The following is a 22,957-nucleotide window of genomic DNA, read 5'->3' as shown; positions in this document are numbered from 1 at the left end:
GACTTTGTTCAGCCTGATCATTACCTGCCGTTTGGACAGAAAAATCATAGTAATGCATGGAAACCGCCAGAAACGGGATGAAAAATAAAAATTAGTAATTAAAAATACCGATAATAAGTTAAAATAATGAACTCCCCCAATAAAGTTTGTGTGATTTAAAAAATTTGAAGAAATGACTTGCTATAATTTTGTTAGTATCTCACAACGTTGACCTGCCATTTTCACTTCCAACGGTTATCAGAGCTAAGGAGATAATATTTCCAGCAGATGGCAGTAAAGCAACATTTATTACACCAGCTGCTGGTTTAAATCCCAATGAAGAAGATCTGCGTTTCACAGGAAGCATGGCGGGTGTTGTGTATCGGTTCAATTCCCCGACCTGCGGAATCGGGAGGTAGCAGCGGTGACATCGCGGGGTCTATCCGGGAAACAGCATCAGAGTAGCGGTTGGGAAGAGGGGCATCACTTTGTACGAGGATCCCACAATGGATGACATCCTTCCTCGGAGGGAGTATGAAGCAGCCCGCCCGAGGAGGCTGTCTGCTGTCGCTGAGATTGGAGCTAACGTTAGCCTGCAAGATGGCGAGGTAAACGAAGTGTATCCAGCCCGAGAAACGCTCGCTGGTCTGGGCAGACTGAGTGTCCCTTTTGGGAGGATGGAGAGGAGAAACTCGGCAACATCAGGGGGCCACCAGAGACATATGCCAATGGAGCCCCTCAAGTTCCCCATACCGAGGAAAACCAAGGAAAAGAGAGGTGGGATGGTTCGCGTTATCCGTGCAATTCAGTGAAGTTATAAGATAGAAGTCAAAGTTGTAACGATATATAAGTAATTTATCATTTCACTTTAACTAACTCTTGACGTAATTTAATTTAATTCAAGCCTCCACCTTTGCCCAGAAGTTAGCATTGTCGGTTACCTTTAACGTTTGGTAATAACGGACCAGGTCCTTCATCGGACAGCTGAACGTCCATTCTATCTCTTGGCTGTTGTGCTGTGTTAGCCTAGTCACAGGGCACAGAATTGAGGTACACAAAGTCCCCAAGGTGTATATATAATGTTTAATCGAGCTGTCATGCATATTAATTATGGTACATTAAAGAAAACCAAGTTTTGTTCAAGCGGGAATGTGTTCGTGGTAGCGGCTAAGTCAGTGATGCTAGCCAACAGTTAGCCAGCTAACGTTAAATACGTGCTTGCAAGTTGATAACTTGTTATTTGACGTCCGTTTTCACCCAACGGCTAATTTTAGATTGATTCGCGAGTGACGGGAGCCCTCCGTGGATTCAGCCACACGTCTAAATCTTGTTTTCAGGTTTCTGTTGACGTTAACTTACGTGAACAAGGGTTAGCTAACATCAGTTTATTTAGGCTTTGTTTATGTCTGCGGATTTGCGTGTGTGTGGGGACGCCTACAGTGTGAACGCCTTATTCCGCTTTTAAATTTATGGTTAACGTTTGTAACTGTCATCAGAACAGACCGGCATGAGTCTAAGGCGACAACTTCTAAAGGAGGACGTTTCTGTTAATGTCCACTTTGATTCAGTAAAATCAAATTAGGTTTGTTCTTATGTACAGTGGCGAATTAAGTTTAGTGTTAACTGTTAGCTCTAAATTCGTGATCTTGTTGTCTAGATGCTAAGCTAGGTTAAGTGGGTGTTGTGGAGAAATGTTTTTCCATCAGTTTATGTTTCTCCTGACTTGAGCCTGATCCCAAACTGCAGAGATCCCAAGCTGCCGTTTTCTGCTAAACTCTGCCCCCACTTACCCCCACCTGTTATATCTATAAATCTTACTTAACTTGAAAGTTAAACTTACTTTTACACACACCGCAATTCTTCTCTGCATTTAACCCATCACAAATTGAACACACACATGCAACATGCAGTGAAACACACAGGAGAAGTGGACTGCCGTTGTCACGCGCCCGGGGAGCAATTAGGGGTTAAGTGCCTTGCTCAAGGGCACATCAGGTGGCTAATGGAGGGTGGGAGGGCATTGATTAATCAGTCCACCACACCCAAATTTTTCCTGCTGGGGGGAACTGAACCGGCGACCCTCTGGTCACATGCTGCTTCTCCAACCTCTCGGCCACGGCTGCCCCGTTCCCAAAGCCCTGACCCCTTGTGAAGAGATCTTCAATGCTGCGCTTGTAACACACAGAGATATTTTATGAGCTAACTTAACCATGACAGAGGATCATCTTTTGTTAGATTTCTATGGCTTGTGTGCCCATGAACAGCTCCTCTCTCGGGTGTTTGACACTGAACCCTGTTCTCCACACTTGGGAAAGCAGCTGCTGCAGGTTCTTTAGTCTTCTGAGAATTTGACACTAAAAAGGGTGCAGTGAACCTGGTATAATTGGGGCGGGTTAACAGCTGTGTTTGTGGGCTCCCCAGGTGCCCACGCTTTCTGTTTGAGAGTGGGCGAGGCTCCCCTGAAAGGTGCTGAAAATTGTACAAAGGAATAATAATGCTGGGGCCTTTATTTAACTTTTATTTCTGATTTTTTGATATGTTACCAATGTAAATTGGTCCAAAAGTGAGCATACACAGAAAAGTATGTTGGTGTACTTTAGTCTTCTGTTTTTTATTGTTTGGACGGCTTTGTTCCGATGAAGAGAAATCTTAATGATATACAATGGTATTTTAGAAAATCATGTACTTTTTCAGTGAGACAGTGCCCTCATGCGCAAAGCCAGGTCCATGAAGACATTTTTCCACCCACTTTGTTGTGGAAAAATCTTGGCTGGTATCCACTGAGCCCCGACCTCAACCCCATCCAGCACCTTTGGGATGAACTGGAACTTGACTGCAAGCAAACAGCAGTGTTGGATGTTAATGATGTGACCGAGTGGGAGCAAATCCCTACAGCCAATTTCCAAACTCTGGTGGAAAGACTGAAGATAGAAGAGTGGATGAAGCAGATTAATGCCATGGTTTTGGATTTCAGATTTTCACATACTTTCTGTTCACATACTCTTGGTTATCAGGTAGACTCTGAAATCAGTCCTGATCAGATGCAGAAGCTTTTGACAGATGCTTGTGTCTAGAACTTAACTTTTTGTATGGGTTTAAGGGATTATTAGTGAGTCCCTAGAGTCCAGGGAATGTGGGCAAACATTGAGTTTTATGTCTGTCCTCCTGTCTTTCTTTCAGCTCTATTCCAGGATGTCTCCACTGAGTCCAGGGAGTATGAAGATATGATGACCATCCTGACCTCCAGCTACCTTGACTCTGGGTCCACAGGCACCTTCACCTACTGCAAGCCTCGCCTGGTTCACAGTGAGCTGCTGGAGAAAGAGGTAAGAGTTGGAATGATGCGCGGAGTGACATTGTTATTTAATTTATTTATTATGAAATGTCATCAAGTTTTTTGAGAATCACTCACAAGCAGAATCTCCCGGAAGAGATATTCACCTGCCATATAAATGTGAAGTTGCACAAAGTGTACAAGAGTTTACAGAGTTCATGCTAAATAATTTGGATGCTAATTATAGGGAATCTAAAATTCTAAATCGCATAATGAGGGAATGGTTGTGGTTGGTCGGTGTTGCTAGATTTGTCTGCAACCAAGGAATAATGAACAGGCTGCACAGACAAACCGTGTGTGTGTGTTTCAGTTTGTGGAGAAGAGGAGGGAAATGAAGTCTGAAGGGAGGACAGACAAGGAGCTGGAGGAGAGCTACTGTTTCCTGTTGGCTGATACGGTTAAGGTGAGTTTTGTTATTAGTTTTTTTCCGTCCAACTGGGCAGGAAGTGGTCTCAAACCCTGTTTGACACCGAACAAAAGCCCGTTAAAATCTGGTTTCTGTCATTCTGGCATTTATTCTGGGGTCACATGACTCAGCAATGGTGAAAACAGCACATCTGGGTGGACGCACTAATTTTCATCCCTTTTCTGGGTTTATCTGCACTTAAAAAAGCCTGCATATATATGCGTTGATTTTAGTGGAAAAAATTGTATTTGCTAGATGAGCACAATCGAGGCACCAATTGTGTTGTAACGTTGTTTTTTGTTCGTTTGTTAATTGTATGTCACAGGTATTTTGTACCAGGTGGTCTACATAATTGAAGCACTTATTTCCTGGATCTGAAAACGTGGGATCAATCCACTCATTTGCTTTAATTGAAAAAGAAATGAAACTGTTTAGAGTCAGTGTCTCAATGGAGGACGTGGCTTAGTTAGGATTCCCTTGTACTCCACACCAAGTAAAAGGCAACATCACCTTGTTGTTATGCCACTGTAAGAAGACAGAAACTCTTATTATTAGGAATAGTTAAGATTGAGACCAGAATCAACTGATCGGTTGATTATTGTCACTAAGCCTTTTCTTTTAAGATAGATATCCAATTTATAACCAAATGTCTGTTTTTTTCTGAATTATTTTTCTCTCGTAGCTGCCTGGGATCTGTGAGAATGGGCTGTTTGTGGGTCAGAGCTGGATCACATTGCTGGGAAACCCCAGTAAAGGTAGGAGTGAACAGAGAAATGGTGATGCTTACATTGAAAATAACCATAACATTGTTTTTGTTTTGCTCTTTCCATCAATTTATTGCTGCTATTGCTGAAAGTAATTTCCAGTGAAGACTCTTAAGCTCTAAAACATGTGGCACTAGATGTTCACGGAAATCCACCTTGTTTGTTGAATCGACGTCATATACAAAGTTAATGTGAGATGGAAAGAAAACTGTTGTCTTAATTCTGTCCTTTTTGCATTTGTGTGTCTCTGTCTAGGAGTGTACCTGTCCAGGTACTCAGACCTGCTCCAGGTTAACTCCATAAGTCCTGGAGCCACGGGGGAGATCGTCATCTTCAAAGTGATGAAGGTAAATCAGTTGGCCGGTGCTCATCATTATCATCAGTGCTGACACTCTTTCCTCTTGTATTGTCGCTATGTTTACTTTCTTTTTTCTACCTACGAGGCTTGTAAGGTCATAGTGACATCAGTGGGCGGAGTTCGAACATTCAGTGAGAGGATAATTTGCGACCAAAACTCTTAGTTGCTTTTATTAACCTGAAGCTGTTTTCAGTTTTCAAACACCGACCTACTAAACTACTGACAGCAATGCCTTTCTCGGCACTCTGTGTCTGTACTGATCTACACTGGTGAAGTCCACAGACTGTCGTAAAGTTACTACAGATTTCTGTACTCAGATGTGCAGATATTCACACTGGAGTGACGAGTGTGACATCAATGATCAGTGAGTTAACTCAGCAGAATTTAACGGGGTTGACACCATAACTTTCCCAAAACTCACGCAGACAGTGAAGCCATGTGCTATAGCTATAGCTTTCAGCCTGCCTGTATAATCTGAGTGCCAAATATAAAGATAAGTGCAATACTTTAGTCCCACAGAGGCCAAGATTTAGTGCTTTACCTCAATCAACAAATTGACTCTGAACATCTGGCAGACAGCCAGTGTTTACTTAAAGACAGGTCTAAACAGTTGATAAGTCTACGTGTGACAGACTTGGAGATCAGTCAGATGTATTCAGAGCGCAGTCAGAGGTGCTCAGGCAGTTTTTTACTAAGCTGCTTCATGGTTTTGACAAACCGAAAGACAGGCTGTTGTTTATTAATCTGGGTTTCCATCAACAGTTTCTTGAAGACCGTATCAACACCTATCTAACCACAGATCCATTTTGTTTCCACTCTTGAATAGAAGCTGGGTTGTTACACCCCTCAGAAAGTTGAGAAACCGCAGATGTGGCCTGATAAGCAGTTACGGTTGAAGTGACATGCCGTAAAATCAAAAACAGAGTCAGAGGCTGTATGTTCTCAAGCTAAACTGCCTACCCTGTTCTTATTTCAGTTTTGTCAGAAATAACCTGGAACTGTCACTACTTGATTGTAACCCTCTAACAACATTTTAAATTAACAGTCTTATTACTGCTTTTAAAGGGCAGTGCAACTGAATTTTATCCTCATTTAGTGATGCAGCAGTTTTCACTTGGTGAACAAACATCCTTTGAGTTCTATCAAAGGAAATTGTATTATTCACATGATCAATCCCTAACCAATATATATCAGCATAAATCAAGGAGAATGTCTGATTATTGACCAGCAAAACATGATGTCGCATAAGGAGGAGCGTAGTATGGAAGGAGGCTAAGAGGAGAAATGCTGTGTCCTGAGTTCAGATCCTTCATTTTTCAGATATGTATTGTGCTGTCTGAGATCCAAAGAGGAAAGCATTTTATTTTGAAAAGGACAAACCACAACACCAGACGTTTTCTGTCACACTGAGTGTTTCCTCTTATGTTTTATTGTTAACTGTCTACAGGCAACCAACTTCCTTGAGAATTCTGTAAGAGAGATGCAATAGGTGTGGTATTAATCAGTTTTTGACAGTGGAGTTTTGTTTATTTTTTGTTTCAGGGCAAAGTAAAGAGCATCTATGAAAACATGAAGAACCTTCTAGATCCAACGCCTCGATTTGACAGCCACATCTCCAAAAACGCCAGCAAAGTCACTTCACTCAACTCGTACCGCGCTCTCGAACTCACACAGGTAACGTTCTCAGGTGAAGTTGGGTAAATATTGTCTTCCTCTCTCCCACTCACACAAACATCTTTAGTTATTGTTTTGGGAGAGCAGTGACAGTTGCGGCACTCTGGCTCAGAAATGGACCAGTTACCCCTGGACTTGATGGGTTTGATGCAGTCGTGCATCACATTTTATCTGCTGAACAGTGAAAATTGTTATTTAAGAACATTGAAGAATTGTTATTTCAATTGTTAAAGCTGTTTAAGTGATCAAGCTTTTTTGTTGTTAAAATTGGATTTTTTTGTTTACTTCTTTAAATGTTTTAAGTACAGCATGACTTTGATGGCTGTTCTGCTGTTTATTTCAGCAATACTTCTACGAGTACTCATTCGACGAGCTGCGTCAGCGGCCTCGCCAGGTCTGTCCATACGCTGTTGTCTCCTTCCAGTTTAAAGGAAAAGACTCCCCTCTTCCCAGCACTCCTCTGGCTCCCTTCAGGTATGGAAGTTTAAAACTGTGTTATTTGAAATGTAAATGCTGCAGGACTTTGCAACTTTGATCTCAAGACTGAATGTCTGAATTGACTTGTTCTTTTTGTGCTGCTTTGTTTGATGGACAGGTTGAACAGCCAATCAGCAGAGGGGAGTAGAGGTGAGAACTGGTCCCTTTTTTTCCCTTTCAGTCACAGAATTGTTCACTTTTTTAGATCAAATAAATGACTTGAACACTCCCACCTTGACTGACTCACTCTCCCCCTCTCTTTCTCTCTCTCTCGCTCGCTCGCTCGCTCTCTCTCTCTCTCTCTCTCTCGCTCTCTCGCTCTCGCTCTCTCAGAGCGAGCTCAGTTTACTGTGTGGACTGGAGATTTGGTGAAAGGCGACAGAGTTCTCTTCCAGATCTCCCTTCGTTCCTTTTTTCCTCCCTTCCTGCCCCACAGACTGTGAGTATTGAACTGACTGTTTAAGAATTTTAACATATCAAAAATCTTTCTCACACAGACCTGTTCTATCCAGTTTGACAAAATGTACCATCAACAACTCCAAATTGCAATAGAAGAAGACGTGAGGCAGCAGAAAGCATTCGATCCCTTCTTCAGGTTTAGTTCTTAGTCATTGTGTTTTGACTGGAATGTGGAAAGATGTGGAGCTTTGACCAGCACCAGACCACAAAACTTTGCAATGCTGGTTGCAAAAACTGGTGTGAATTACTCCCAGAATTGCAGGTGTATGAAGAATGAGCTGTAATCCCTCCCTGGATTTCTCTGTGGAAGAGAGCTGAACCAACTAGAAGTTTGTTATTACTGCTTTAATGCAGGACTCTGTTTTACCCTGAACTAACCAAGTACTTCCTCAGATGTTAAAATGATTTGTGTGTATCTCCCCACGTGTCTCCTTCAGACCAGAGAAGTTGGACATCGGTTGGTTGATGAGGGTTGACCAGTTGACCGAGCTGCTCCCGTCCGAACTGTTCTCCTTTAACCTCTACAACAACAGCCAAGAAGGTAAATCCAGTACACTTTCTCAGGTGGTTGTACATTACACAGCAGGCTACAGCCGATGGGACTTAAAAGGATGATATTTTTATCTTGTGTTGACATTCTTTATCATTTAAAGCTGACTATTTTCATATGGAAAAATTCCTTCAGCTTTAAATGTGTTGCATTCTGCATTTCTAAACTGCATTTATGTCTTCACAGGATGCCGAACATCCTTTCAGAGATGACTTAGCCACTATCACTGAGCCACTGTTGTATTGTGTCATCAAACTATAACTCAAACTGAATAGGATCTTGTGGGGTTTTGTGTTCGTAGTTGTGAAGAACGGTCATTGCTGCAGTCTGCTGGAGGTGACTGACAGGAGTCGGTCCACAAACAGTGTGACAAGACTGCTGCACGAACTGGAGAGCAAGAGAGTGGTGAGTCCGGCTTGCTTTGCTGTTGTTGTTTATTTTGCTGAGTGAATTGGATTTTGATTAAATTGTTGTACATCTACACTGTGGAGAAACAGCGGTACAGTACACACAAGATGTTAAACAATGTGGTGATGGTAAACATGTGGCCTTTATCTTCCTAGCAGAGACAGGTATGCATTCATCTGAAACAAACGTGTTAAAGCTACTTTAAATGAAACGTTACCTGTGCAGGTATTTCACATTAAAAGTATTCGAACTGCTTAGTGGTCATAATCCATTCACCGTTGACTTGTGTTGAGTGTCACTGAGCATAGCTTAACGATGATTAAACAGTGAAGTGGATGTGACTCGAAACATTTAGTGAATCAAAATGAAATTAGTGTTTACAAACTTACAAACAAAAGCAGCAGAGTGGTGAATATGACATTATTTTGTTGGTCTAACGGGGTCAGCGCTGGAAATGTTCATTATATGCAATCTAGAAAGGACGGAAAGAAGAAAAAACAGAAAAGAAGGAAACTAAAGAATAACTGTTGAATGACTCCACTCTCCCTACAGGTTCTGGTGACTCCGCTCACAGAGAGAGGCTTTCTCTTTCTGCTATCCAGCGTTCAGATGGCCACACCCGCTGGTATGAAATGTGACAGATTATGTATACTCATAAATTATGTGGAGGGTAATGTTTGAAAAGCCATGTAGTTACTGTAAAATGAGGTACAGCAGTGAGGCTAATTAACCTCTGGTGCTTTTGTATTTGGCTTTTATCACTGCATGAGGTGGAGTGAATTCTTTCTCCTCTTTTTCCACAGCCACTTTAACAGTTAGCAAAATAGTTGAAGTGTTGTTGTGTTGTTATTTCATATTTGAGTGCTCAGATGTAAAGTTTGGGTTGTAGAACAGATGTTCCCCCATGTTCTTGTACTTTCAGAGAGAGGTGAGAACTGGAAGAGATGTCTTCAGGCCTTGTTTGTCTTCCCAGAGTCCAGAGATGTGACCAGATCCAGTGAGTATCACAGGGACTGCTGGGTAATTCATTTACGGTATTCTAATATGATGTAGGGTTGATCCTGTAGGGATATCCTGATCAAGTTTTTGATTGGCTTTATTTTAGCCTACACTGATCCTTTAAATGTGGCCAGATTGACCCCCAATATGGATCATTAGGGGCAGCTCGGGAGAGCTGTTACCCAGTGTTTTGTTTGCCTGTTGGACCAAAGAAACTAATTGAAAAGAATGAGCTAAAACCGGGTCTAAGTCTTCACTGAGCTCAGTAGAGCTGCCACACAAGAAGTGAGATTGATTAGTGCAGCTTAGAGGCATCACCTGTGGAGGGTGAACACCTAAAGTTAAAGAGTACAGACTTAAGCCTTGGAAAATCATCACCATGAATATTGATGTTTTACTTTTGTCCCTCAGCAGCATCAAGGCCCGTGTCCTCTTTCCATGACACTTCAGAGTCGTCAGCGTCTGGTGGCAAGGAGATGTCGTGGCTGAGCAAGTTCATCCCAGCACTGCACCACGCCCTCGTCAAGGCCCGTGCCAACGCCCCTCCTGAGCTGTCTGCCAGCGTGGAACGTCAGGCACGAGAATACTTCATCGGCCTGAACGACAGCAAGGTGTCACTGCCTTTTCTTTAAATCGTAACCCACAAATTGTGTTTTATTTTTTTCATGGATCATTTGTTGAGCTATGGTGGATGTTGTCGATCCACTACCCAATCATCATGATGTCACCAATGGTGTGGATTAATCATGTCACTCAGTCATTGATTGATTGATTAAATGAAATTGATAATATTAATAAGTGGTCCTTTTTAATGTGGGCAGGTGCATCCACATTCTTTTGAGTGTGATTATTCTATACGTCATGTGTATTTGTTTCTTGAACAGTTCCTCATATAAAGCTCATATTTCTGTCTTTGCTCTCCAGCTTCGACAGTACCCAATGGGAAAGTATGAACCCAAACTGGATGAGCGAGGAAAGCTGTTTCCTGCCCCAAAACACCACAGAGTGAACATGGAAGGGTATCTGCGCTCCTACCTGTACAGCCCCGCCCTCTACCTGCTGTCAGTGGCCCGGGCCAGGCTGATGGTGGAGACGCACTGCGGGCCTGATGATCCTCAGGGGGCGAGACTCAGCGAGAGCTGTGGGCGCCAGACAGAGGCAGCAGGGAATGAGGTGACCAGCAACGCCAGTGGTGGACAGAGCAACACACAGAAGGTAAAAAGGCGTACATGACTACCACTGAAAAGAGAAGACTATTTAACACTAGATTCACTTGTTGTGTTATCTTTGTCACTCAGATACAGCAGCTGATAGACCTTGTTCTGACCTGTGAGAGTAATGCAGAGAATGAGGTGAACAGGGAAGAAGAGATTGGTGGAGGAGTGGTCATGGCACCGGGGAGAAAGAGGCGACTGGAACAGGAGAAGGCAGAGAGGGCGCTTAAGTTCCTAAAGGCATCACAGGAGCCTGGCAAACACACCAAGATTCCAGGTAAGTGTGTGTTTTAACTGCATTTTAAGAAACAACAACTGCTCTCCCTTTGTTTTTGCCATTCAAGTGACAGGTGATGTGAGGGCAACATGGTGGACTGATCACCATTTTTGAGACATGAAATGTAGTGCTGCCTCAGGGGAAGGAGTTCAGGTCCTTGCTGGCTCTTTCTTGAGTGAAACTAAAATCACACTTTGACGTTACATACTGTATTGGTGTTCCCGGAGTTATCGAGCCAGATGGAAGGACATTGAGATGGGCCTGAGGTTGACTCCCCCACCATCAAGGTTGGATGGAAAGGAACATATTGATTTTAAAGAAGAGAATAATATTATGAGAGGAACCTTTGAGATGTGGCATGAGTTGATTAGAAGATACAGGTTGAGTGGAGACAGCATGTTCTTGATTTGGCCTTCACTGTCCTCCAAATTCAGACCGGGAGTTCTGGGTGGGACCTTCAGGAGGTCGGGGGGGAAATAGCAGCTATGTGTACACTAATAGACAGGCAACACTTCACATCATTTAGAGTAATGAAAGATAAATTTGGATTGGAAAACTCCTCGATTTATTCAGATATCTGCAATTAAGACACTACTACGACGAAGAAATTAAAAAGGATATTTCAATGGATGGGAGTGAGGTAATTGAGGTAATGACAAGCGCTTATAAATGATTTCCTTCAAAGAACAGAACTGTATACTGTGAGATGGTCAAAATGGCTTCTTTATGTATGTAAAAATAAGGTTTGAAAAAAAATCACACTTTGAACCACAAGGGTCCAAGAGACTTTCCAAGTTGTGTTTTTTTTTTTTTTTAATCTGCTCATGTCTGAAGGTGCAAGCAGATCAACATTATACCTGCAAATGGACTGACGACATTGGCTCAACCTTTAGAGAAACACAAGCTTACAGCCAATCAGTTATGGTGACCAGACTGGCTAGTCAACAGTGTTGTTGTTGTTCAAGCTGTTTACAACTTGCTCTGAGTTTCTGTTATGTTGTTTGGCGTTTTAAACACTGCCAGGAGACTGCACCAGCAGGGGATTAGAAATACTCTGCAAAGTTATTGTGCATGGAGAAAACCTCCCCAGAAGAGTTGCTGCTCCCGTGCTGAGACCGAAAGCTGTGCGCTATCCAGTTGTACTTTATAGCCCAAACAATGGTACTGTCCCACTTGTGGAGACAGTACAAGAGAGAGCAGGCGCCTTGTCTAGCCTGTGAATACTTGTGGATGTGGAGAAAGTGGCCGGAGAATGAAGGATATCTTAACTCCCTCACTCAGCCTTTTGCTACTTTGACCAAGCAAATGCTGTGAGAAATGGATGGATGCCTGTGGTAACATGTTACAGACTTTTTATTATTATTATTTTTTTAAATGTTACAGTACAAGCAAGCCATTAATTATGAAATGAGTGAATAATCAGGCATCCAAAGCTTTTTATCTGATTATAAATTATTGTTTATTATTATCTCATTGTTTTATTCTATTTTATTTATCTTCCAGTAAACCAGGAAAGCCAAGTGGCCGCCCCTCCTGGCTCTCTTGCATCTGTGATTGGCTCAGTTGGTTTGAAGGACGTTGATGTGAGCGAAGATGGATCTGAACTTGCTGCCAGACTTTTCAGCCTGCTGACAGGTGACGCTGATGGAGCCTTCAGCTTTCGATTTAAAATGTTTTCATTGTTTTCAGCCGACGTATGGGGTCTTTGTTACTGCAAAGTCCCCCTCTACTTTGTTTGCGTTTCATCATTTGCGTCATATTATTTGTCAAAACACCAGGAGGAGACTGTAGGGCACAGCGAAATGGTTAGGATGAAAACTTGATGAAAAGTTGATCTTTGAAAATGAACGTCTCTCCACCCTCTCACAGGCCTGAGCCAGGCTGCCAGAGGAACAACCAATCAGAGCCTTTGTGAAACGCAAGAGGCGAGGCAGAGGGAATCGTGTCCATTTGATAGGTTGGCCACCAAGCTGGGTCTGCCCACCAACTGTGACATTGACCTGCGGAAGCAGGAGGAGCTGGAGGTAACAGTGACCTTTAAGTAAATGTTTTTGACTGAGTGTCGTTTAATTTCCCTCACGCTGATGCTGTCGGCACTTTACATTCAGCATTCACCTTATGATGGTGTACAACAGGAACCCAGCTGGAACTAAGATGCTGTGCACATGTGCAGTGAATGCACGATACATCACGCTGTTATTTGGATTTCTGTTTTTGTGGCTTGACAGTGAAGAAAATTACAGACATTTTGTAAATGACTGGGGCTACTTCTGGGTAGTTCAGATCTCTAAATGTTTTCCTGGTATGAGATAGCTATGGATTTTTTCAAGTCTGTCTTAAAATAATACCTACTTGAAGCCCTTATGATACCTTGAAGGTGTGACTACACTGTAACAGACAGAACACAGTCCTCGTTCTGTGCTAATATAACTCAGAAAGCTAATATGAAGCTAATGTGAGGCTTCAGCTGTCTGAGTTAGATCAACTGTTGCACCTGACTTGTGGGAATTGTCTTAAGGTTGGACTTGAAAGAAAACCAAACATATCTTGAAAGGTAATTAAAACCACCAAGCTTATAATGCTATTAGTATTATTTTATTTTGTATCACAGATGGTATATTGTTGTATTGTCTTGCAAAAGTACAGTTACTACTATATGTAGCTGCAGTAAGTCATTGTGCAAGCCAGTAAACTAACAGGAAACAACAAAAATGCTGGAATGGTTGCATTGCATTATTTAGATATGAAAATAGATTTGGGGTAATCTCCAACTGAACGTGAGTTAGTTCCTTATAGAACAGGCAAGGTTAACTGAGTGTTGTGTGTGTGTGTGTGTGTGTGTGTGTGTGTGTGTGTGTGTGTGTGCGTGTGTGCGTGTGTGCGTGTGTGCGTGTGTGTGTGTGTGTAGGAGCAGATGGCGGGCAGCGTCAGCAGTTTGGAGGGATTCAGTCCCAGCTCCCACAGCGGGGATGTGAATCACCACGGGGGAACAGGTAGAGGGGGGGGAGGAGGAGGATGGCTGGGGCTAAGAGAAGGAGGATATGAAGAAGAGGAAGAGGAGGGGCAGATCCCATGGGTCCTCATCCCCATTACAGGTCTGTGACTCTGCCTTAGAAAAACAAAGGAAAGTCCTCCTTCATGAATGTTGACATTTTAACTTGTACTTTATTGCTTTCCTACATCCTTTATATGTATACTGATGTGCCAAAGTTATATGACAACGTTGTATCAACACAAATATTTTATACCTCCCAACTTACAACCCATTCACTTGAACACAGATTATATTTATTATACATTATATTTATTATTGCTAGTGGCTTGCAGTGGTGTTTTTTTAAGGATGGACCTGACTGCAGAGTTACAGAATGGAAAAAGAAGAAGTCAATGCTAACTGTAAACTGTGTCTGCAGGTCTGTGTTCAGAGCGGTACACACACAGAGATGGAAACATCCATCAGGACCCTCGCTTCCAGCACCTCACCACGGCACCAAGCATCACCACAGCAACCAAACCTTCCAGAAAGAGCCCCACCCCGTCTCCTGAGCCCAGCCTTCCTCCCTCCCCCTCCCAGTGCCCATCACCCGACCCCAGCCCTCTTCCTTCTCCCTTCCAATGCCCGTCTCCAGAGCCCAGCTCCCCCCCTTCTCCGTCTCAGTGCCCATCCCCGGAGCCCAGTCCTCCTCCTCCTCCTTCCCGTTGCCCATCTCCACAGCCCAGCCCTACCCCTTCTCCTTCCCAATGCTCATCCCTTCAGCTTAGCCATCCTTCCTCGACCTCCCGGTGGCAGTCCCTAGAGCCTAATGAGCACAGCTCATTTAACAAGGACTACAGTCGTGCTAACGAGGAGCAGTTAGCTCCTACAGGCTCCAGGAAGTTTTCAGGTAACCTCAGCTACGCTGACTTGGTTTCAGGGTGTATTTGTTGCCGGTCCTGTTTTATTTCCTGCTGCAGTATTTGCTAAAGCTTGGCAGTAAGAAATTAGACATGGAGCTCTACTTTCTGCACTCCACTATAAATAATGCCGCAGCAGTCAGGACTGTTGTGATACAGTGTTTTTGCGCAATATGCATGTGTTGTGTTTCCACTCTAACAACAGTCTGTTCCTGCAGGAGTGTCCAAGGACAGAGAAGAGAAGCCTCAGGTGACAGAAAAGAAGAATGAAGAGCTTTGTAAATCTGTAAAGGTGTCCTCCCCAAAGAGTAGGACAAACCCCTCACCACCACCCACTGAGCGAGAGGAGGAAGATACCGAGGGGAAAACTGGGGAGGTGAAGATGGGAGAGGAAACCAAACCACTTGAGAAAGGGCAAACGCAAAGCAGAGAAGAGGTTGGCCAGGGTAAGCAAGAGGAGGAGGAGGTGGTGGTGGAAATGCCAAAAGCCAAGCAGCTAGTAGGTGGCTCTTTGTTATCCCCATCTGTCTCCTCACCTCCTCTCAGACAAATTGACAGCATCGTGGACAAACATCTGGGAGACTTCTCCTCTGAGATACAGCTTGTCCTCCAGGAGGAGAGTATTCATTATAGCTTCCCACAGTCCCCACAGTCTACTTCAGACTCAGACGCCACAGCACTTCAACACACACTCCCACACATGCCCATATCTCAGTTTTCACAATATGTGTCTTTTTACAACCCACGACCCCCTGTCCAGGACTACGTTAACTCGCTACACGACAGCATTAACAGCATGCTAACAGAGCTTGATGACAGCTGGCCCTGCCATAGGTCTGCCACCAGCCTGACTGATACTGACGCCACACTGGCAAGCGAAGTTAGTGCTTTTGTGTCCAGCATTCGAGCAGCTAATCCCAGTACAAGTACAGATGATGATGGTCTCTGTGGTGACGTAACAGCTGCTGGCATCAGCATTTCAATCAGTCAAAGTCCTGCACTCTCCAGAGGAAGGGAAGTATGGCAGCCGCATACAATCAAACAGTTTCCTGATGCCGCAAATGACAAGAATCCTCCGACTTCCAGTGTCACTTTATCTGGTACTACCTCTAGATCAGTTTCTGCATACAAGCCTGGCAGCACTGCCGTCCACCGTCCTTCAACTAACACGTCCCCACAGTCCCATTGGATACCACAGCAAAGTCACACTTCAGAGATCAATAGAACAGGTGTTTATAACAGCAGACAAATGCAGGATAACAGTATCACCAGGACTGCACATTGTACCACTGGTGTAGAAGGGGCTGGGAGTCTTGCAGGTGCAGGCTGCGAGGTGATTTTGCCAGGCTTCAGTGGTCAATCCAAGCCCCTGACGGAATCATCACGTACATCTGAGCCAGTCTTGAGTCCTGCCCCGGTGCTCGTCCCTGGCTCGGGCCCTTCTCCCCCAGCCGCAGACCTGAGTTCTGTGATCAGCCAGCTGCAGCCAGAGGTGTTGAACAACCTGGTGGAGATCGTCAAAGACCTCAAGAAAAACTCCCTGCAGTTCTACCTCCACAGCACTGAGCCAGAGGACCAGGTCTCTGAAGACGTCAAGGTAACTTTACAGGCAGCACAGTTTCTACAGTTTATCAGTCCTGCATCAATGAATGTAAAGGATCAGTTCAATTAGAAGATTCTTGTGGAAAATTACAATTCTGACAGAAAAGTGCTGGTATGAGTGGTTGTGGAGTGAGAGAAAACAATGCTACATGTTGGTTTATTGCACAGAACAACAAGCTGACAACTTGTAAAGTGATTAAAAACATAGCACCCTCAGGCAACATTCAGTGTCCAGCCAATCTGCTCCCTCAGAATGTCTTTTCTGACTTTGTTAAACCTTTGATAAAGCGTAGGATAGACAAACGGAATGGAACGCTTGTATCTGTGGGTATTTTCAGTGTGCGTGTGTATTCTCATGTTGTAGGAATACCTGTTGAAGCAAGGTAATGTGGAGCAGAGTCCCATGGCTTTTCTGGACCAAGAAAACTCTGACAACAGACTGCTCGTCATCATTAAAAACAAAGACATCGCTGGACACGTACACAAGGTACCTCTGAATAATCATTTTAACCTCTGCTTCTGTTCCTGTCTGTGCCTACTGCTGGTGGCCATAAACAAGGTGGATGATCCAGATCTTATAAGGGGCTTGGGGTACACCTGATGATTAAATTTGCATCATATGGACCCTTGCATTGTGGAATTGGATATGTGGAGCAGTGTGAATGAGGCAATCCAACCCCTTTTCCTGGGCATCTTTGTCTTTGTACTGCTTTTCTCACTAGCAGTTGTGCATGTTCAGCAGCCACTTTAAGGTATCTGATACTCCACAAACCATTAAATAAACCTCTTTTGTTTGGTTTGATTGGATGCGTTCCAGAAGTAGTCGACCTTCCCACAGCCGGATGGAGATGTGTATACTGTGTAACTGACTCGAGCCCCTCGGGGGCCGACATACACCACTCATGTCTGTAAATGTGCAGGAGCCTGGAGGCACATTCAGGTCTCTGCCGTGACAGTGAAAAAAAATGAGACAAAGTGCTTGTCTGTTGTCATCCGCAAACTGATACAGTGTTTTGTTCCAGTTCCAAGGGCACTAACCAGAATAAACACCAAGTACTTCATCATGTATGACCTGCTGCCACCATTTAGTTTCTCTTGAGCTCTTTTGTACTCTTCCTGTCTCTCTGCCTCTGTTTTTTTTCTCTTGCTTTTTTTCCCCAACTTTTGTGTTTCAGCAAGATAAATAGTTCACACCTGCAAGAAAACATGCATGATTTATGCACAGACATAAACAGAACCTGCAGACAGACTGTTGTGATAGGAGACCCTGTGTCTTGGTTGCCCTTACACTGTTCGTACCGATAGGGTGTCAGGAGGGTGTTTTTGTATTGTTGTTGTTTCTAGCCACTGTTAGCCACTGACAGTCAGTAGTTTGCGATAGAAGACTACATGGCTTTACATGGCTTTGTTTATATAAGATCTTGATCTGTGTTCAGTGAGCAGGCACATTCAGTACACAAAGTACTACTGTGATTCCCCATCAGTTAAAGGTACTGTGTGTTTTCATGCTAGAATGATGCACTGACTTAATTACTGGATGTTTTAATAACCTAACATGATGTGTGATGATTTGAACACCTCAGATCCCCGGCCTGGTGTCTCTGAAGCGACACCCCAATGTCGTGTTTGTGGGAATCGACACTCTGGACGACATCAGGAACAACAGCTACAACGAGCTTTTTGTTTCTGGAGGCTGCATCGTGTCGGACGAGTTAGTGCTCAATCCCGACTACATCACTCATGGTAGGTCAGGAGTCCAACTGCTGTGTGCAAAATACACGATTTGTTTGGTCAAGGTGAAAGATAATATTTTAGGAATGTGTTTATCATCATTTTCTATCATTAAATTATTTGCAAATCCGTTGTTTGTCGTGGGCTTTTTGTTGATATTTGTTTCAGTGTAACTGATTACTGACACACTGTTCTGCAGACCGACTGACTGCACTGCTCATGCTGCTGGAACAGCACAGTTCACCAGAGAGAGTGTGGAGGTGGAAGGTTCACTACAAAACCCACAAGAAACTAAAAGAGCAGTCCAGGTACTGATTTTGTGTTCACTGCAGTCTTATTGATCACTCAGAGTACTTTACAACAAAAGCCAGGTGGTTTTCACACACACTTTATTAAGCCTTATTAAAATTGGTCTGTTTTTGCATGGTTTTCTCTCCTTGGATTTACAGACTTGTTGTTTTGTTGCTACATTTCTAAGCCTGTCATACATTGTTTGTTCAGGCTACTCAGAAATCCCATTATTGTCAACAGTTAGAAGAAGCATAGTTAACATTATCTCTGCTATGCGCTGCAGTTGGATCACAGATAATCTGGCCTCTGATTTTCAGCTGAAAGTACAGACAGGTAAGATGGTTTTTTATCTTATTCGTGCATCTATATGGTCTTCAGGTTCAGGAGAGAAGCAGCCAACCTACTGGACTTGCTGTCAGCCTATCAGAAGAGGCAAATCGTTGAGTTCCTCCCATACCATCACTGCGACATGATGAGCCATCACTCACCCGATCTGGACTGTCTTATGGAGCTCCAAGCCAGATACACTCAGTACCGACACACAGTCCTCCTGACTGGTACGTACATGCCAGGACCACTGGCTCTCCAGGGGGAGTTGATCAATGCCAGTAACTCGGCAGTGATCACCTGATTAGCTGCTGACAAACTTCATTTACCACCTGAAGTGGACTACTGATGTTGCTTGTCTTTTTATGTTTTTTTTTTTATTACTCAGAGCGTCATTCTCTGGCCTACCCCAGTGGTGGCATCGTCGTGGCCAGTACTGAAGAAATTCTGCACGACTTCACCAGACTGTTTGGTTGCCATGACATTAAGGTCAACCAGCCAATCACTGATGACATGCTGGCTTCCAAAGGTCAGTGGTAGCAGTCGTCTCAAACGTGATGCAGTCAGGTGACTGAACGATACCAGGAGTTGTAGTTTAGAGAAGATTAACGCCTGAGGACTGCAGAGTTGAAGTTCTCCACCCGTTTAGCACCACACTTTTTATCATTGTCTGACTCAAAAAAATTTACAGGTCAAAGTGCAGTGTTAAAAATTAACATGTTCTCCCACGTTGTCTCAGCCTCTTCGCCAGTTCTTCTTCCAGGACTTCACATCATCTCATGCCAACGTAAATATTATACAATTATTCAGTTTGGCAATATACTGTTTTTTATGTGTAAATGAGTGTATCAAAATAAGAGACACCATCTTTTTTTTTCTTTTTTTTTTTAAATCCCACACCTTCTTTTTCTTCCTTGCCAAAACCTGGCACCAACATTACCTGCAGGGCAACTCAACTGCCAGCAGTTTGGTGGAAGATTTGACTGTGTTATTCTCATAGCGGTTAACGTAGCCTCGACCAGACGTGATCAGCAGGCTCACTCTGTCTAACCTCACTTTGTCCTAACTTCATACCCCCAGATTTATATCATTTTCAAACTTGAAAATGGTCTGTAAAAACATCTTAAGAGTTCTTTCTGAAATCTTTATTAGTCTGTCATTATATGAAAAGAATGAAATAAATATCTTTATTTTAGATAGATGGAGTCCTAACCAAAAACAAACAAACAAACATTGTCCTCAGGTCTCAGCAGGCTGCTAAGTCTGATTGTTCTTTCTCTGTCTCCCCAGAACACATCCATCCTCTGTCATCCCATGAACAACCCCAACATCTCCTCCAGCAGTCTGGTTCCAGCCTCCCCCCTCTCTCCCATCTCTCTGACCAGCTCGTCCCAGACTCCTCCTGCAAGGATGGTGTGTCGCACCATTCGGGCAAAGACTTTGAGGATCTTCGACTGGCCATCTCACAGTTACGGGCTGAACGTCAAGCGCAGCTTCTTCTGCAGCAGCACCAGCAGCAGTTAGACCCCCGAGCCGAACTGGGTGTCAGCCACCTCAAAAGCTTCCTTCCCAATCATGTTCATATGGGCAGCCATCACACCACCTCTCTTTTAGGCCAAGGAGGTCCCACTGAGCAGATCCAGCTCGCTCCAGGCAAGAAAGCAGCGACAGCCACGCTGGAGTCTATTCACTCAGGACTGCAGCGAGAACTGGGCGAGGAGGAGATGAGGGAGGTTGGAGCAGAGGGATGGAGGAGTGCAGGCAATCGAATAGGAGGAGCAGAGTCTGGAGATCAGAGAGATGGTACTCCAGTGAGACTGATGGGGTCACTGGGAGGAAACCCGGGTACCAGTAACAGCGACACACCTGCTCCTTCGTCCAGTCAAAACACAGCTGCCGTCTCAGGACTGAGTAACCAGAAAGACTCGAGCAGTGACAGAAGAGAAAAGGCAGATCAGCAAGGAGAAGCTGCATTTTCCAAAGTATCTAAACAGGGTGCAGCCTCCTCCAGTGCCACAGCTTGTCCTGTAGAGGGCGACAGATCAAGGTACACAAATAGTAATATAGATTACAGATTACAGTTCAGTTTGTAATGTGACTTAACAAGTCTGTCTGGGCAGGTCAGTGTTTTTGTCGTCCTGACAATATAGTTTATGCTGGTTCATGTGGCACTGTGGGACAGTGTGAAAGATCCTGAACCGATTTTAGTCTTTTTAGACAGCACACACTGGTCCACGTAAGCAGTAAGAGAGTTTTCATTTAATAGAGTTCTGTACCCACATATCCTGCAAGCCTTCACAGGGTTCACCTCCTCCAAACCTTTCTGAATACATTTTGATAATGTAACATCTGTGCCGGTGCCACAGAGCCGCATTACTATTGTGGTCTCAACATTAGCAGTTAATTAACCTCTTCAGGTGTTGCCATGTTTGGTTTACCTTGTGCAGAATAAAGAGTTGTCAAGACCGATGCTCATGTTAATTTGTTATGACCTGGAAAGGATCTTATTAGAAAATACAAGTGAGCCAAAAAAACCATTTTGGTTTGGTGGCAGCTACATTGTGCATCGCAAGTCCTGCAGTTTGCTTGTATGTTGCCACTGAGCCTCTTCTTGTTTTCATCTTGTAGAGACAAACAGGTGAGCCAGGAGCAGCCAGTAAGACGAGAGGGAGCGCCACCTGGCAACAGCGCTTTGGGAGCTGCCAGTAGCACCAAGGGAACAGGAAGTACCACCACTGTAAGAGACCACAGGGAGAACCCAAATCCTGCTGTGCCCACTCTACAGCACATCCAAGAACGTCTGAATGAGCAACAGCAGCTCCAGCAGAATCTCTCACACCTACAACAACCACCTCACAGGCAGCGGCAGCGGGGCGTCGGCCTCCTGCAGCCCCCTCGCCTGCCTCAGCTCCACAACCAGCATTTCTCCAGTGTCCCCTTACTGGCGCCCCTCGGTAACCTGGGAAGCGGCCTCCTCGGGCCCTCACCTGTCTGGCCAGGTGCCTCCGCCCTGGTCTGGGGCCTCCAACAGGATGGCAGGGACTTCACTGGTTCCAGACTGCTGGCAGGGTACCACAACTCTGCAGGTCAGGGCGGCATAAGGTACAGAGGAGGCCAAAGAGGAGGCTTCAGTGGTATGTAGAGAGCCATTTTAATCACACCAGCTGACCTAACTACACACCTGCTGCGAGTTTAAGCCGGGGGGATAAAACCAAAATTTACCCACCCTGCTATCAGAATGTGCAGGATCTCGGTCATCCCGAAACCCGCACATCCCAAATACTAACAGGTGCTAAACTAAAGAAAGAGGGAAGAATGCTGCTGCTCTCAGGGAGACTTCTTATCCTGATCCAGAGCTGTCTAAAGGAACTGGGACGTTTCACTCTCAGGTCCACAAATAACAAATGTTGAAAAATTTCTTTTTGGTATCTTTGCTTTTTTTTTTTTTTTTAATCTTGAAACACAATTAAAAGAATTTATTTCAGGCGGGTGTTATTTAGCAAAAGCACGATTTGAAGTCAGAGTAAATTGTGTAAAATCACAGATGGTGCAGACCTTCTTCCTCACTCGCCGGCTGCAGTGCTGCTCAGTGCAGTCACTGATGGCCCAAAGAGTGTTTAACCCGCCTGACGCTGATTCTTTCCCACTTTAAAAGTCTCAAAAGTCACTGGTTTGTATTTAGGCTGTCACTTTCAAAATTCAAACCACCGTTCACGTGTTTGACGGCAGATTTTTGAGTAACTTTAGTGAAAAAAATCCTTTTATAACTCCCCACCTGGAAGAAGCTGTATTCAAGCATCTTGTTTGATTCGGTATTCCTGTCCTTACCTTTTTAAAGTCATTAAGAAGATTATACCATCTGGGGATCAGGACTTAATGAAGTTCCCACCCTTGTGGTCTTCAGTAACGAATCTGCAGCCTGTTGGGTCTTAGAGTGAAAACCTACTGTTTACTACCTTCTGTAACCACTAAATGTTCGCCTGTAGAAGTCAGAAGGTCACTGATGGAAAAGGCCGTAACTCCCGTAACTCTGGACATGCACAGGAGATTTAATGTGAAAAAAAAAAAAGAACAGCAGAAGAAATGTTAAGTTTCTCTGCCATGTTTTTGGATGTTGTATCTCATTGACAGAACTCAGACCTCCCATGTACATCAGCTGATTCAGAGATAACCTTCTGCTTGAATGAATGGCCTCAGGTTCAAATGGAGTCGC

General features: G+C 44.1%; 1 protein-coding gene across 4 annotated transcripts; it reads left to right on the top strand.

Moving 5' to 3' along the window:
• The first annotated feature begins 206 nt into the window (after positions 1-206).
• On the top strand, positions 207-22,859 carry tasora (transcription activation suppressor a). 4 transcript variants are annotated; one of them, XM_046384904.1, is made up of 29 exons: positions 207-756; positions 3,160-3,305; positions 3,624-3,716; positions 4,402-4,474; positions 4,739-4,830; positions 6,384-6,515; positions 6,859-6,989; positions 7,111-7,142; positions 7,326-7,431; positions 7,889-7,992; positions 8,303-8,406; positions 8,962-9,034; positions 9,332-9,406; positions 9,823-10,019; positions 10,333-10,623; positions 10,707-10,899; positions 12,403-12,534; positions 12,769-12,923; positions 13,808-13,994; positions 14,313-14,783; positions 15,012-16,390; positions 16,760-16,882; positions 17,979-18,138; positions 18,326-18,434; positions 18,796-18,974; positions 19,133-19,273; positions 19,484-19,531; positions 20,035-20,791; positions 21,373-22,859. In XM_046384904.1, exons 1-29 carry the CDS (start codon positions 486-488, stop codon positions 21,884-21,886), a joined length of 6,468 nt encoding a protein of 2,155 aa, XP_046240860.1. In that variant the 5' UTR covers positions 207-485; the 3' UTR covers positions 21,887-22,859. The 4 variants fall into 4 exon arrangements, with proteins under 4 accessions (XP_046240860.1, XP_046240859.1, XP_046240861.1 ...); XM_046384903.1 differs by having other exon boundaries at positions 208-756; positions 9,820-10,019; XM_046384906.1 differs by lacking the exon at positions 207-756 and adding an exon at positions 778-1,029 and having other exon boundaries at positions 9,820-10,019.
• The last annotated feature ends 98 nt before the right edge of the window (positions 22,860-22,957 follow it).

The sequence above is a fragment of the Scatophagus argus genome, chromosome 3, assembly GCF_020382885.2.
Source record: "Scatophagus argus isolate fScaArg1 chromosome 3, fScaArg1.pri, whole genome shotgun sequence".
In the NCBI taxonomy this organism is placed as follows: Eukaryota; Metazoa; Chordata; class Actinopteri; family Scatophagidae; genus Scatophagus; species Scatophagus argus.
Note: the sequence above shows the minus strand (reverse complement) of the source record. Positions and strands in the feature narration are given on the sequence as shown.